Source organism: Camelina sativa, chromosome 18 (genome assembly GCF_000633955.1).
Source record: "Camelina sativa cultivar DH55 chromosome 18, Cs, whole genome shotgun sequence".
NCBI classification, from domain to species: domain Eukaryota; kingdom Viridiplantae; phylum Streptophyta; class Magnoliopsida; order Brassicales; family Brassicaceae; genus Camelina; species Camelina sativa.
The window spans coordinates 11,726,072-11,742,821 of record NC_025702.1 but is presented as its reverse complement, the minus strand read 5'-3'; the positions used below and the strand labels follow the sequence as shown (position 1 = coordinate 11,742,821).

At 32.9% G+C, this 16,750-nt stretch overlaps 2 protein-coding genes across 2 annotated transcripts; both read left to right on the top strand.

The window, feature by feature from the left end:
- LOC104761184 (phosphoglucomutase, chloroplastic) lies at positions 798-5,513 on the top strand. The gene is made up of 22 exons (XM_010484223.2): positions 798-1,090; positions 1,201-1,266; positions 1,373-1,417; positions 1,499-1,591; positions 1,671-1,723; positions 1,899-1,950; positions 2,035-2,103; positions 2,303-2,371; positions 2,470-2,592; positions 2,690-2,742; positions 2,922-3,000; positions 3,087-3,151; positions 3,226-3,293; positions 3,392-3,510; positions 3,600-3,674; positions 3,767-3,882; positions 4,383-4,524; positions 4,610-4,691; positions 4,771-4,817; positions 4,904-4,981; positions 5,084-5,189; positions 5,273-5,513. Exons 1-22 carry the CDS (start codon positions 899-901, stop codon positions 5,338-5,340), a joined length of 1,860 nt encoding a protein of 619 aa, XP_010482525.1. The 5' UTR covers positions 798-898; the 3' UTR covers positions 5,341-5,513.
- LOC104761183 (gibberellin 20 oxidase 2-like) lies at positions 14,389-15,895 on the top strand. Its single transcript, XM_010484222.1, has 3 exons — positions 14,389-15,015; positions 15,170-15,491; positions 15,582-15,895. The coding sequence occupies exons 1-3, from the start codon at positions 14,465-14,467 to the stop codon at positions 15,852-15,854; spliced, it is 1,146 nt and encodes a 381-aa protein (XP_010482524.1). The 5' UTR covers positions 14,389-14,464; the 3' UTR covers positions 15,855-15,895.

Here is a 16,750-nt window from a genome sequence, read left to right as displayed (position 1 = left end):
AGAATGATGAATGTACTCCATATTTATCTATTAAGATGTTTGGATTTGAATTTCAGATGTGAAATTTTCAGGTTTCACCTAACATTTGTTTGTAATTTTTTCGGGTATTGCATTATAAATCGGGTACACAGGATTTTTTTAGTATAAACGGGTAAAATTTATCCGAACCGATCGAAACCAAGTTTTTTCGGGTTTTTACCGGTTCTGAGATTTCAAATCCGAATCGACCCGAATTCGAGAGAACCCAAACCGAAATTTTTTATTTACCCTATTGAGTTCTAAACTCCCTTACCCGTAAAACCCGAATCCGACCTGTTCCTACCCGAACCCGACCCGAAGACCTGAATGCCCAGGACTAGAAGTTGGTGTTTCCAAAAGTTTGAAGAGGCCCAAGTAGAGGTAGAGTCGATCAAGACAGCCCAAATTATTTGTGGGAGGCCATCAAAAATGGTGAAATGGTTAACGTTTCTTTTGGGGATAGGGTGTACCTATGATCGTAATTATGTGGGATGATTGATATTTTCCCACCATATACGTTACTAAGATCGTAATTATGTGCTCACTCTAGTAGTATATATTTCACATTTATTTTAGTAGAAGATCTTGCCATTATTCCACAAGCTACCAAATCTTTTTTTGCTACAAGTACCAAACAACAGTTTTATTTGACAGACCCGAGAATACACTAATCGAAACAGTGACACGTGTGACTAGTGTGAGTCTCTCTAGATAAGCGAAGGCATTGGTACATGTGGATTCTGATTAAAACCCAATTTATCTTTACTTTTTTCTCTTCCCCAGGATCCTCTCCTCTTCTTCACTCTTTTTTTTTTTTTTTTTTTTAACGGACACTTCTCAGTTCTCTCTCATTGATCGATTCGTATTTCAATTTTCAACAATGGCGTCCACTTATGCGAGATTCGATACCGTATTCCTGTTTTCTAGATTCTCCGGCGCTAAGTATTCGCCGTCTTCTCTTCTCTCTTCCGGATTTCAACTCAGAACCAAACCGGCTTCTTCGCGATTGCAGTCAATTGTAGCTTTATCTTCATCTTCTGGGGCTGTCGTCGCCGGAACTGATAGCATTGAGGTTTTATTTTGTTTCATCTCTCGCTGCGTTTTTTTTTCGAATTTTGAATATTCTTTTTTTTTTTTGTTATTAATTCGTTTTTGGCTTTTTTCTTTTATAAAAAAAATTAGGTTAAATCGTTGCCGACGAAGCCTATTGAAGGTCAGAAGACTGGAACAAGCGGCCTACGGAAGAAGGTTATTTTGATTGTAATCAAATCGTTTTTTTTTTTCCGAATTTTTGGAATATCTCAAGTGTTGGAGTGATTTTGATTGCCTTCCACTTTTTATTTTTTAAGTTCAGGTTAAAGTTTTCATGGAAGAGAATTATCTAGCCAACTGGATTCAGGTTCTGATTTTGTATAACTCCAGTTTTGATTTCCTATTCTGAGTTCATTGGTGAATAGTTTTAATCGTTTCTGTGGCTTAGGCATTGTTTAATTCATTACCACTTGAGGATTATAAGAACGCGACGTTGGTTTTGGGAGGTGATGGTCGTTACTTCAACAAGGAGGCTTCACAGGTTACTTTTAGTATTTTCAAAAGTTATATGTTGCTCAAACTCATTTCATTTGTTGAAGCCGTGTGTGTTTTTCTTACAGATCATCATCAAAATTGCTGCTGGGAATGGAGTTGGGACAATATTAGTTGGAAAGTAAGTTTCTTTTTTTTTCGATGATGAATTACAATGCTGAAAGATTGGTCTCCCTAGCTATTGGTATCACATTATTTACGTAAGAAAGTAACTTTAAGGGTTGTTTGTTGAGCTAGTCTGTCAGTTCCTCCTTGGGTTTTATTTACTTATCAAGCTGATAGCCAAATACTTGTAGGGAAGGCATTTTGTCTACCCCAGCAGTCTCTGCTGTAATCAGAAAACGAAAGGCAAGCTTTTCTACTTTTTTCTTCTTCTTTAAAAGTGCAACATCATTTTTCTATTTCTCATTTTTGTAATAATAATTTTCACAGGCAAATGGAGGATTTATTATGAGTGCAAGTCATAATCCTGGTGGACCTGAATATGACTGGGGTATCAAGGTGATATATCAGTGACATGCCTTTGCATTCTTTTCATTTAATAATCTGTAACCTTAGTATATGTGAAAAGTATTAATTTAGACTATTTTTCATTATGTGTTGATATTTGGGTCTTGAACGACAATTGAGTTATACTTTACAATCAGCTTTTTGCTGGAAGTTTAATTAATCACCTTATCTTATCTTTGTTAAATTCTAGTTCAATTACAGCAGTGGTCAGCCGGCTCCTGAATCCATTACTGACAAAATTTATGGAAATACACTTTCAGTAAGCATCTAGCCAAAATTTTCCCTTCATGATCACTGCAATGGTGGCGTCCGTCAAATTGTTTGTATAATGGGCTGTTTTCTGGTACACTATTCCAGATATCTGAGATTAAGGTGGCAGAAATTCCCGACATTGATCTTTCCCAAGTTGGCGTTACCAAATATGGGAGTTTCAGTGTGGAAGTTATAGATCCCGTTTCCGACTACTTGGAGCTCATGGAGGTAAGAATACCTTCATATGCTTCTTCTGTTCTTTTCTTATGATATTGGGTTTGTTTGACATTAGAAATGTGACCTATGTCCATGGTATTCTATGCAGGATGTGTTTGACTTTGATCTCATCAGAGGTCTTCTTTCAAGACCAGATTTTGGGTATGTTCTTACATCTAGAGCCAAACAGGCTAGAAGTTTATAATGTCATTTTTGGGTGTTGATGATCCTATTATATGCGCCTCCAGCCTGGTTGCAGAGCCCTTCAACGTGCTAAGAACCGAAATTAGGCCATTGTTTGATGACTTTTTATATACTTTTGTTTCTTTCCTTGCCTTTAGGTTCATGTTCGATGCCATGCATGCTGTTACTGGTGCCTATGCGAAACCAATTTTTGTCGATAATCTTGGAGCCAAACCGGTATGTCTTTGACATTAAGATAAATGTGTCATTTAATTTTGGAACGTCTAGATATTTCAGATGATTGATGTTAAGCATGTTTGTAGGATTCAATTTCCAACGGGGTTCCTCTGGAAGATTTTGGGCATGGCCATCCAGATCCTAATTTGACGTAAGAAACAAACTGAAGAGACGTTTCACCATACTCACTTACAATGTAACTTCTATTAACCTTCTTACATATAGATATGCAAAGGATTTGGTTGATGTCATGTATCGTGATGATGGACCTGATTTCGGAGCAGCAAGTGATGGTATGATTGTGGACAGATATCTTTCAATTTTTTTTGTTCTTTTAGGAGAGAACATTGGCCCCGAATTCAGTCACCGTAATAGTGCATTTTTCTGACAGGTGATGGTGACAGAAATATGGTTTTAGGAAACAAATTCTTTGTCACTCCTTCAGACTCTGTAGCTATCATCGCAGCCAATGCACAAGAAGCAATCCCATATTTCCGAGCTGGCCCTAAGGTATGGACTGCTTTGCATAAAATGCTTTTCGTTATTTTCTATTAGGTAGAGTGCCTTTTAAAGTTTATGGATATGGAATTTATGCTCAGGGGCTAGCACGCTCAATGCCAACAAGCGGCGCTCTTGATCGTGTTGCCGAGAAGTTGAAGCTTCCTTTCTTCGAGGTCAACCATTTTAGTCAACCTATGGATTTTCCAGATTTGCAACCTGATATATCAAGAGAAAACTTTTTGACAAGGTAACTTGTTTCTTCTAGGTTCCCACCGGATGGAAATTTTTTGGAAATCTTATGGATGCTGGAAAATTGTCAATCTGTGGAGAAGAGAGCTTTGGTACAGGTTCTGATCACATCCGTGAGAAGGATGGCATATGGTACTCTCTTCCTTAAACCTTATATTCATTACCAACTGGGTGAATGAATATGCGATAAACCAACCATCGACATGCAATGTTTTCAGTATCTATGTTAGTGGGCGTCTTAATGGCTTTATCATCACATATCAGTTTGTGAATGGTGTTTAAATCTATCCTGCATTGTATCATGTCTTTTTCAAAATTTTATGACACTTTGATCTCTGGTAATCCGGTGAGTGAAACTCCCAAAATACTGACCTGAACCATCTAATAGTTTTGATTTTCTATAACTGGAATCACCCATGATTTACTTCATCATTTAGCTATAGATTCGTTACTAAGACAAAGGTGGCAATTGAAATTGTTCCTGACTCAAATCTTTATAATCTATGCCTGCTGTCAGTGAAGTTGGTTTTCATGAAGCTTTCTACGTATATGGCTTTTTCAATCCCATTCCAGAGCTTTGGATATGCTACTCTGCTTTTACGTCGTAGGATGACTTTAACCTTAAATGACAGGGCTGTGTTGGCGTGGCTTTCGATCCTAGCTCATCGCAACAAGGACAAGAAAGCAGGGGACAAGTTGGTGTCTGTTGCAGATGTTGTGAAAGAGTATTGGGCTACGTATGGAAGGAACTTCTTTTCCAGATATGACTATGAAGTAAGATTGTGTATGATTTTTGTAACATGTCTCAGAGTATTACATTTTACTGTAGAAACCCCTCAGTGTCTTATGACTGTGTCAGGAATGTGAATCTGAAGGAGCCAATAAAATGATAGAGAATCTTAGAGATATTGTGTCTAAGAGCAAGGCCGGTGAAAGTTATGGTTAGGTTCATCCCAGTCCATTTCTTTCTCCGTATTTAATAACTTTTTTTTATTGCTCATAACAACTTTCGTCTCTCAGGAAACTATGTCCTCCAGTTTGCAGATGACTTTTCATACACAGATCCTGTAAGTCCGATAATAAAAAATGTTGATTATGATTCACCCATGCCTGTACTTTTGATATCCTGAGAAAATTCTACATTTCTGTGTAGGTTGATGGAAGTGTTGTATCCAAGCAAGGTGTTCGGTTTGTTTTCACGGATGGATCCAGAATCATATTTCGTTTATCCGTATGTTGTAGATTCTTCCAAAATAAATCAAATTCTTAATTTCATATGTAACACATTGGCCTTTACACAGTGACCTAACTTAGATTTTTTTTTTTGTTCCAGGGAACTGGTTCAGCTGGTGCTACAGTTCGAATATACATTGAACAATTTGAGCCAGATGTTTCAAAGCATGATGTGGATGCACAAATAGCTCTAAAACCTTTAATTGGTTCGTTCTTGTTTTGTTTCGGGAGACTTAAAGATGTCTTATTCATGACTGTAGTAATAATTGATCTGGTTGTTATGTAACAGATCTTGCATTGTCTGTATCAAAGCTGAAGGACTTCACAGGGAGGGAGAAGCCCACAGTCATTACATGAAGAAAAAACTATTCTGTGTCACATGGTCCTTTTTGAAAGGCAAGTTGGATTCCTGACTTCAGTTTTGTCTGCCATGTTTATTTAAAAATTCCAGGGCAATGAAATGCTTATCTGTGTAACATGTATAACTATATACGTCTTTCTACATAAATAAAAGGATATATTTTCCTTCACCTGTGGAGTCATGATCTCCGATGATCATGGGCTATATAAGATAGAGATCTATGTCGTAGAAAAGAATGCTTAGTGTAAGATATCTGGTATGCCAATGAAAGTATTCTATTTTCTTGTGTCGCCTAGGCCCTAGACTACCTTACTGGATACTATATGCACAGTCATGTACCTATATGATGAAAAAAGTTGTCTCTTATGCTGCTTAGTATTGGACTCGTGAATTCAATTGTTATATCTTCCCTATTCTTGGTTGGTGTCTTTTTCTTCGGAGGAGACCAAGTGAATATTCAGTTGCAGTGGCACAAGTAGATTAGAAAGCAAAGAGTTAGTTGTACTTGTTTTTTTCAGTCGATGTATTTGCAGGCTCCTTTAGCTGACAAGTTTCAATGATAGAGACTATCTCCCAATGGCCCTTCAAAGACCAGTCCATTTGCTGTTCAAGTAAGACTTCCACTATACACACACAAACACACACAGCCCAATATCATTTTTCTTGGTTATTTTTGTTTAGAATCTAGAAAGAAAAAGGAAAAAGTTAGGGAAGAAACTAGAACTCTTCCATTCCAGTATATTCAATGTGATTGGTTTGCTGACCAGGATTGTGAAGCACTTACTCGCCATGACCTAACAAGATGTGTTTGAATAAAACACTTACCCACATACATATTTACAGAGATTCTTGGTAAATAAAGATATTTCCTTGTTAATTTTCTGATCATGTCTATATCATTTTCTGTTATGCGCTCAATCGCCTGGGTCACATTCTAATGTCCTAAACAGTGAGGGACATGCTTTTGGCATTATTAGTGATAAAGTCATGTCTTTTTCTAGGGGAATCAAGAAACAAAGATCTATTGGAGATCATATATGCTCCCTGATTGTCTAGTGTCATCAGTTAAGTACTCTCAATCTCTCTCCACTCAATAATGCCACAAGAGAGAGAAAAAAAAGAAGGTAATCTTTTTAAAAGTGGATAAACAAGAGAATGGAAGAGGAACTGTGTTGTGTGTCCTAATGTGACTGACAAATCCGATGTCGAAACGTAGTCCATTCCTAGGGTCCAGCATTTGTTACTTCATCTATCCTTTTTGAATTTAGAAAGATAAAAAAAACTCTATTAAGCACATATCCCCCCTTTGTTCCCCACCTTCTTTAATTCATCTCTTTTGGTAATCCCATTTTTGTTTTCCTTGACCTGATCACTCTGTTCTCCCTCGGGTTTAACGGGTTAGCTCGGTTTCTGATCCATTCGTGTGGTGCCTCATGCATCTCTTGTGTAAGGTCTGTCTGGTCAATAGAACATTTGAGTTTTTTTATTTGTACGGAACACAAGTGAAGAAGTAGGTCCTTTGGTTTGTTTGTTTGTTATCTGTTTTGGAGATATCAAACACTTACCTGCAATTTCCTGTTGTGTGTGATAAGAGTAGGAGAAGTTATAGTTTGATAGTGAGATTGTCATGTCAAAAGCAGGTTTTTTTCATCGTTTAGTGAAGGTAGGGAATCTATTTTAGTGGTTTATAAAGTAGAGACGCTAAGTGACAAGACAACAATAGTTTTTTTATTGGCTCGTACATGGAAAGTAAAATATAATGCTCGCTTTTGACTTCTCTTTTATTTCTAACTTTACATCACTTTGTCTTTGTTTTTGGGTTGCTACGTTTTTTTTTCTATTTACGTCAATTTCTTATAATCATTTTGGTTTAAATTCCAAAAATAGAAAATGTACAGATATCTCCACCCGAGAAAAGAATAAATATGAACGTAACAAGTGTTGCAAATACATCACTAACATCAATTTATTCTAAATTGATAATATTTTTTTCAGATACTTCTTTGTATGACTTTTCTTGAGTTTGGTATTCTGTAACAGAATCGATGGACCCTAGAAAGTAGAAACTTTGGACGTCTTTATTTGTCATGGCTCAGGACTAGTGAATTTTGGTACTTCTTTTGTTTTCGTTGTTGATTAATATGCTTCACCTCAATTTAATTTCCACTATTTTTTTACTCCTTCTGTCTCATAAAAGTTGATGTTTTGGAATATTTTTTTGTCCCATAAAGAATGATGTTTTATAAATTTCAAGAAATAATCATTGAAAACATTTAAAATTTTGAATTGTTATTGGTTTAAAATTAAATAATATCTCTTTAGTCAAAAAAATATATTTAAACTCAGTAATCATTGTTTTCTTAAAATGTGTAAAAGCTTTTAAATATCAATTTTTTAGAAACAGAAAGAGTATTTATTTTCTCATTTTATATTTTACAATATATTTGGTCATAATAACATTCTTTATGATATATCCTAACAAGGGATTGGATGACTTCTTGTTACAGTATTTACTACTCGTTAACCATCCATAACTTTAACTATTCTCTTTGGTAATTTCACTTATAACACTTTTTAGAAAAGAAAAAAAAATCATTATAGGAATTAAAGAACCGAAAAAGCTTAGCATGCTTATAAATAAATAATTTTAAACGACTTAAGGATGTAATGGTGGTTGTATATTAACCTTAGAAGTTGGAACCAGGTGATAATGAATTGAATCTTCGCACTGTAATGGTGGTTGTATAATGCTTGCCTCTTCACGAACTCGAATTGTGTGAATCTTCAATACAAGATCCTAAGTTATTCAAACAAATTTCAAAGGACTTTGATTTCGGTTGGCAACGATCAAACTTTTTAACGGTGTAGCAAAAGTTGTACTACTTTACTTGCCACTTTTCATATCATCTTTGTGATTGCCATCTTGATGGCAAACAACGAGCCAATCAAACTTTTAATTCTTTTTTACTTTTTTGGTCAATGACTTTTTTTAGTGAATTTTGGGTGTATATATGGTCTTGATTTTTACTTTTGTTAAAATAAAATAAAAAGGTCTTGCTTTTTACGATTCAATATACAAGAAGTTGCAACATTTCTTTTATAACTTTGATTCTACATATTATAAATATTAAATAGTTTTAGTGATGGCTCTAGAATTATGAGAGAAAGTGACTTTGTGTTGAAGAGGTGTTCAAGAGTTAACGAATTGAGACAAGGTACCACTACAACCTTTGTAACCAACGTGCATCTTGTCTTACTGTCGCACTATGTAGTTGACATTATTGGTGGTTGAATCGTTATCACTTATCAGTATCCACATTCTACAGTTACCTAAAGATTTTCTTTGGATATGAGAAGAAATATTATTTCACTACTTATGGGAACTAATTTCTCATTGATGACCGTATCAATTGTGTGTACAGTGTATCTCTTCAAAATTACCGGAATCTATTAAGGCAATAGCTGCGCACATTAGTGATGATGCCTATATATGTGGCGTGACATTATTATAATTTGTTTGTACAATATACTCTTTGACATATTTTTTTTTCATGAGTTTTAATCTACATCAATACAAATTGAGACAATAGAAGGTTCGATCCCTAGAGAATAAAGTTTTGTATTATTAAATAAATGTATCCGAGTTTCCATATTGGTTTAAGTAGAAACTTATTCTAAATAAAAGTGTTTAATATGGATGCTACAGTATCAGTATTTGTGTTAGTAGAAGTGTCTATCGTACATCTATGTGATAGTATGTGTTGAAGGTAAAATCGTCTATGGCCGTGTTCGTTATCTAATCGCTGCGATAGCGATGGCGACAGAAAAAAAAAAGACGTTCACAAAGGCAAAAATCAAGTTGATCTGAAAAAAATACAGTTGCAGGAGATGGAATTTCTATCGCTAGTTCCTGAGAAGCTGTCGCTAAAATCTCTGAAGAGAGATCTAAGTTTCTCTTTCTTATTTTCTTCTACTTTTCTAGTTTGGATCGCTGTCGCAGCGATGAAATGCCGAACAGGGCCTATATAGATATACTAGAAAGCAATTTTCTGAAAATAAGGAAAGATGTCAAAACCTCCAAACACTTTTTGGTATTTTATAAAAGTTTTGGTTAAATTGGTCTAAATAGTAACGGATGAATTTGGCTAAATAGTTGATTCTAACTAAAATGGTTAACGTTGTTTAACTGAATCATGCTTTTTTTGGGGTGAATTTGGGATGAATTAAGAAATATATTTAAGACTAAAACTAAAACTATCATCAAATAATTATTGAATAATAATATAATAACTAAAAATTTATCTAAATAAATTTATCTATTGGTATGATAAACTAATATATTTGTAAATAAATATTCATTATTTTTAAAATAAAACTGATATAAATAATATACTGGTTGGGAAAATTGAGTTATTTTCCATATCTCGTTTTGAATTATTAGAAATATATAAATAATTAACATAAAATTTATTCAAAATATTATTTTAAAAAATTATCATTATCATTATAATTTAATTTAATTTCTTTTTTTTGTGCTCTCTAGTAGCTTTAAATAATATGATGAGTATAAATATTACTAAAATTTTAATATCCTGATTCCTGAATAATATTTTAGCATTCTTTTTGCAAGATCAAGAATTTTCCTTATGTAAATCGTAATAGGGTTTTTTTTATTCTGAATTTATTTGATTTAATAACTAAAAGAAGGAATTGCAGCAGACACTACCATTTGTGGTAGTTGTTTTACCGTGATTAGAAAAAATGAAAAAAAAATTAATGTATTGAAAATGAGAGATAGAAATATGTGAAAGAAATAAATTTAAGAGAAAAATAATGGTTAAAATTGAATTCAAATTATTTTTATGAACAATATATATATATATATATTATTTTAAAAATATTGTATTCATTGTGTTCCTAATTAATTCAAGTTTTAGAGAAAAAAATTGTTTCAAAAGATAAATCTTTTAATTTTTCTATGCAGTTTGTATTAGTAAATATCTTAATAATGATGTATAATAGGGAAAAAAACTGAATAATATTGGCTTTGAGTTATAGAAAATTGTTAATTACAATAATGATGTATTTCTAGTTGAATTTTAGTTTATTTTCTTATTATGTGTAAGAAGGTTAAACTTAAATTAATTAGGATTAGATGAATATATTGGATTGAAATGGAACTCACATCTTTTTGTCTTTTTGTCTGGCAAAAAATATAGAAATTATAATTGAGATTAAGTTCTGATGGAGTACAAACATCTTTATAATAAAACGCATTAAGTGGTTGGACAAGGGCCACAAGGCCATGTGCGATAGATGTTGTGACTGAAGTTTCTATTTTGAGATTGAGCCAATAAATATCTCATGTCTGTACTTTATATCAAGAAAACAAAAACTTCTTTATATAATTTTGTTGCAAATAAACTTCTTTATATCCCATATCTGAAATATCTGTCACTTTTTTTTTCTGATATGTTTTTCTTCTTTTTCTTAAAATATCTCATGATAAATATATCGAAATTTTGGCATGAGAAAGTAACTAGTCCCGAAAGACTTGATTCATTGGTCAAACAGTTAAGTTTCTTAGTCCATATGTTAAATCAAATCAGATTTAGTTCTTGCTTTCTAATCAAAAATTAAACATATTGAAATTTTCGGACAGGCATCAAGTTAATTTTTTTATATGTGTTTGACAACCTAATTGTGTAACACATCATGTGACCTATTAACTTTAACAAAACAAAATTTTATATAATAGAATAAGATATGTTAATTTTAAAACATTAAAATTAGTTTGACATATGAAAAATAATGTTAGTTTTCCAAATATTTTTGTGGACTTTTCATTTCTTTTTCACTATTGATCATGTATTGTTAATTTTGAAAGATATAGGCACCTCATATATATATCGAACATATTATTTTTGATATGTAAATTTCAGCTCTTATCCATTAAAATGACGTATATATAATTAAAAATCTGGTTAATTATGATCAAAAAAATAATTAAAACTGTTTTATATTTTGTTATAATTTTAACGCATTTATAATGATTAGTGAGTGACTATGACATGAGGTAAAATTACTATTTATGATATTACAACATATCATAAACAATGATCTAAGACAATTTTAATTTTGAAATTATATTTGTGAACTTTTCATTTTTTTTATTCATTAATTATGTTTTGTCAAATTTTAATTGTTTTTCTTACTAACTAAGATATAAATATTTTAAATGATACACATACTATTTAAATGATACACATACTATGATGAAATATATAGTTAAATTGTATTACAAAATATAGTGTGTGAAATTCCAATCCGGTTTTAAGATTCAAATATTATCAATAAAATTATATATATATATATATATATATATATATANCCCAAGTAGATATGTGGATCTTAATTTAGTTTTTGTATAAAAATTCCAAAAATTGTATTTTTTTTCTTCTTTAAACCAAAAATTAGGATTTACAATAACCAATTCAATCCCTATAAAAGGGGTGTATTCAAATTGACATTTTAAGTGATTTGTGTAAATTTTACAAATTCTATGTTATTCAATCATAAATTTTAAAAAGTCCATTCAAATCCACTGTTATTGAACTGATGATTTAAAAATACAGAAATCCAAATCTCATGGTTTTAGGTGGGATTTGAAAGAATTTTACCATAAATTATATCAAATTCCCTAAAATCTATCAAAATTTCAAATTTTCTAAATCCCGTAAAAACTTCTAAAATCATTGTTTCAATACACCCAACTTTGGCTCATACCTAGGGCAAGACGGGCAATAACCATGAGACATAAAAAAATTTAAAAAAAATATTAAACAAATGGGGACCAGAAAAAAAAAAGAATAATTATGTTAGAAAATGGTCCTAAAAAATTATATGACTAGGGACAAAAAAAAATTTTGAGACGGGGCTGAATACACACCCCCCTTAGGAATTCAATGATTACACCAAATATCCTACATTTATAAAAGGAAAGATGACCTTTTTAGCCACTAATATTCCAAACCAAGATTCATATTTAGAGTTTTTTTTTTTTCCAAAACCAAAAAAAACAGAGTCATATTTTGACGAGTGTTTTAATAGAAGAGAGTGAGAGGAACAGAGAAGTGGCCAATGGGGGTTTTGAAATTGGGCTATTTGGATTCCGAGAACAGTTAGAAGCAAAGAGAGAAAGAAATCATGCGTACCATCTTATGCTCTTCTACTCACTTCTCTCGTATCTATTGTCCCCACCACCTACTTCTCTTCACCCAACACTTGTTTTCCTCTTTGTCCTTTTCCATGTCCTATTAGTTTCAAGTTTGGACAAATAAGCACACGTGTGAAGAAAATAGCCTTTCCCACACTTCTACATTCCATTTTCTTCTTGTAGAGTTTTTTTTTTTGCTTTGAAGAAACACTTCTTGTAGAATTTTAGTTATGACAAAATAAAGCAAATAAACACAATTCCTCGATTCAGATCCATTTTCGGGTTCAATTCGGTTTAGTTAAAATATATATACAGATTTTTAATATACAGATTTTCAGTTACTTTTAATATTATCATAGTAAAAAATTAAGAAATAAATGTATATATATGGTTTCAAATTTTTGTTTGATAACATTAATGTCCGAGAAGATTAGAAATTTCATCTTATAGTAATATGATAAGGCTAGAAGATGATGATCTTTGAATATATTTGTATCATAAACTGGAAATGAAAAAGACACTAGGTGTATTATAAAAATGCAAAAGTAACGATTATATTACAATAACATCCTGTATTTGTTTTTTCCTTATAAATCTTTCAATTTTGATGAAAAAGTTAGGAATTATTTACGAACCTAAATGCGAGTAAATGATAAAGTGTCACTAAAATAACGAATCTACGAACTTTTTCAAAGTCGTAATTGGTCGAACCAACCATGAATGATTTGGGCATAATTACAAGAGATCCTGCAGGTTGTGGGGTTTGCAAAATCGACCCCATATCTTACCATTTAAGTGTAATAAGAGCAGCCCAAAGTTATTACTTGTGTTTGGATCTAAAGTCTGAAAATACAAATGTTTTTCTCCTATTTCATTTTCTCTTAGACATCCAATAAAAACTCGACAAACAACCAAGAAAAAACCTAAAGTAAAAAAGAATAATATATTCAAAAACTCTGTAAAACGAGAAACTAAATAAAGTAAATGGAACCAACACTTCTCCTAATAGAGCCAAAACATAACCTCGGGAACCTCTTCTTCCTACCAACTATAAAAACAGACACTAACAAAAGTATCCATTGATTTCATAAATTTTGCTTGCTTACAAACAATATAGTTTTGATGTGATTTTCATACCCAATCAGTCCCTATCTCCATGGCAATTTGTTTCTTGGACCGAAGCCAAATTTGATTCTAAAAGGATATATCTGTCTTTGTGACATCTATAGTGGTCAAATCCGATTTTTCTTTTACAGTGAATTAAATGTTTGATCACAAAAAGTTCAGTTAGTATTACATTGTAGAATGTACATAAAGGAAATTTTTAGGATGTTATAGATGATAAATTCTAGTTTTTAAAAATAATTATTAAGGTCTTACGCTTATACATTCTAACACTTTTGTGGTATAGTCTAGATACACACATGTAACTATTTTGATTACAATATCTACATGAAATGATTGCAAGATTCCGATAAGATTGTATTTTATAACATCAAGATTGAATCCAACATGCATGAATACCAAGCACATGAAACAAATACACATTTAAGTTAGGATTTAATTGTCGTCTAGTTCTTTTTGTCCTTTTGATTAAAGACCAAAACATTTTGTTCAATATACGCAATTTTTTTTATTTATTACACTACTATTATATTCACCTTATAAAGAGATTAGTACGAAATCCCATGTGGCAAAGCCCTTCAAGACAAAAAAATATGAGAGAAAAAAAACAATTATTATAAGAAAGATTTTAAAAACCAAACAAATGTACACTAACATGACTTGAAGCTTGCTTATATAAAGACTTCAAGGACCCTTTGTTCCCCCATCTCCTCAACAACACTCACTTTGAACAAGACAAAGCAAAAACCCAAAAACTCTCCAAGAAAAAAAGAAAAGAAATGGCGATACTTTGCACAACAACAACAACATCTCCGGCAGAGAAAGAACACGAACCAAAACAAGATCTTGGAAACGACCAAACTCCTCCAATAATCTTCAACCCTTCTCTTCTTAACCTTCAAAACCAAATCCCAAACCAATTCATTTGGCCAGACGAAGAGAAACCTTCCATTGATATCCCCGAGCTCAACGTCCCTTTCATCGATCTCTCAAGGCAAGACTCTACTCTTGAAGCTTCTAGACTCATAGCAGAAGCTTGCACCAAACACGGCTTCTTTCTCGTCCTCAATCATGGCGTCAGCGAGTCACTCATATCCGAAGCTCAACGTTTGATGGAACGTTTCTTCGACATGCCTCTCGCCGGAAAACAGAGAGCTCAGAGAAAACCCGGTGAGAGCTGTGGCTACGCAAGTAGCTTCACCGGAAGATTCTCCACCAAGCTCCCATGGAAGGAGACTCTCTCTTTCCGATTCTCCAACGAGAATAGTGGCTCGAGAACAGTTCAAAATTACTTCTCCGATACATTAGGACAAGAGTTCGAACACTTCGGGTACGTGTCTTTTAAAACAGAACAAGAACCACAAAACAGAACAGAGCAAACCCTTGTTTCTCTGTTATCTAGTCTCACTTTAAATAAACCGGTTTTCTCATACCGGAAACAATTTGACCGGTCAAGCTAATGATTTTCCCGGTTTTGTTCACAGGAAGGTGTATCAAGACTACTGTGAAGCAATGAGTTCCCTATCACTCAAGATCATGGAGCTTTTGGGGCTAAATTTAGGCGTAAACCGAGACTATTTCCGAGGGTTTTTCGAAGAGAATGATTCGATTATGAGACTAAATCATTATCCTCCATGCCAAACACCAGATCTCACGTTAGGTACAGGACCTCATTGTGATCCAAGCTCTTTAACCATCCTACATCAAGACCAAGTCAATGGCCTTCAAGTCTTTGTTGACAATCAATGGCGGTCCATTCTCCCCAATCCCAAGGCTTTCGTTGTCAATATCGGTGACACTTTCATGGTAATTAATAGATAACTATATATATAGTAATAATTGACATTATTGTTACCTCAATACACAAATGGTTGATTAAACTTTGGTTTTGTCTAGGCTCTATCGAACGGGATATTCAAGAGTTGTTTGCATAGAGCGGTTGTGAATAGAGAATGCGCGAGGAAATCGATGGCATTTTTCTTGTGTCCGAAGAAAGACAAAGTGGTGAGACCACCAAGTGAGATCTTGGAGAAGATGAAAACAAGAAAATATCCTGACTTCACTTGGTCTATGTTCCTTGAGTTTACTCAAAATCATTACAGAGCGGATGTGAATACTCTCGATTCCTTTTCAAATTGGGTGATTAGCAACAAGAAAAATCCCATCTAAGAAATCAAATTCCTATATAAACTCTTTTGTCCTTTTTTTTTTTTTTGGCTACTTTGTGTCCTTTGTTCTCATGGTGTAAATCCATTAAATTGGATTTCGAAGTTTATAACGTTTTTATATTGTTTCAAATTTTAGACCATGGCATATCATATGAATGCTCATTAAGTTGAATACGCGTGACGGTGTGGTAGAAACGGGATTTCATGACGTAAATATATGGGAACGAGACGGTTTATTGATCTATATATGTTATTTCCATTTCTAATTCGGAACAAGAATTTTCGCAACTAAAATCATGTTCCAAATGTGTTTAATATTCTTTAAACAAAAATAAAGAGGCAGAAATATAACATAAAGCTATTACTAAATTATAATTTTAAATATTCCGGTTAATTTTTACAATCATAAAGCTAATAAAATTTCTTTTCATTTTAAAATTATAATTTCCGCGAATTCTTCCGTTTAAAGAGGGGATTTTGATTGAAACACATAATTGTCACCAAATCGGAGGGGAACGGGACAGAACGTCAGTCCTATCTACGTGTCATAATATTTCGGAGCGGATTTGATTGGAGGAAGTTGACAAAGAGAGTAAGAAAAATCCAAGAACAAAGTACACATCAAGTGTCATTAACCAGTAACTCAAGACTAAAGACATAAAATTCGTCGTGCATCATATACATCAACAACATGTAGTGTAGTAAGAGTCATCATAAGAAAAGAAAACACATGGGCCACCAAAACCTACCCAAGAATGTTCTGTTTCTTGCAAACATAAGAACCAAAAACCCTAATAATGCTCATCATCCTTTGAATCTTACCTGTTTGGCACGCTAGATATACATGTAGCAGACACTTGTATGTGTTTTCTTGCACAATTTACAACTCATTATTGA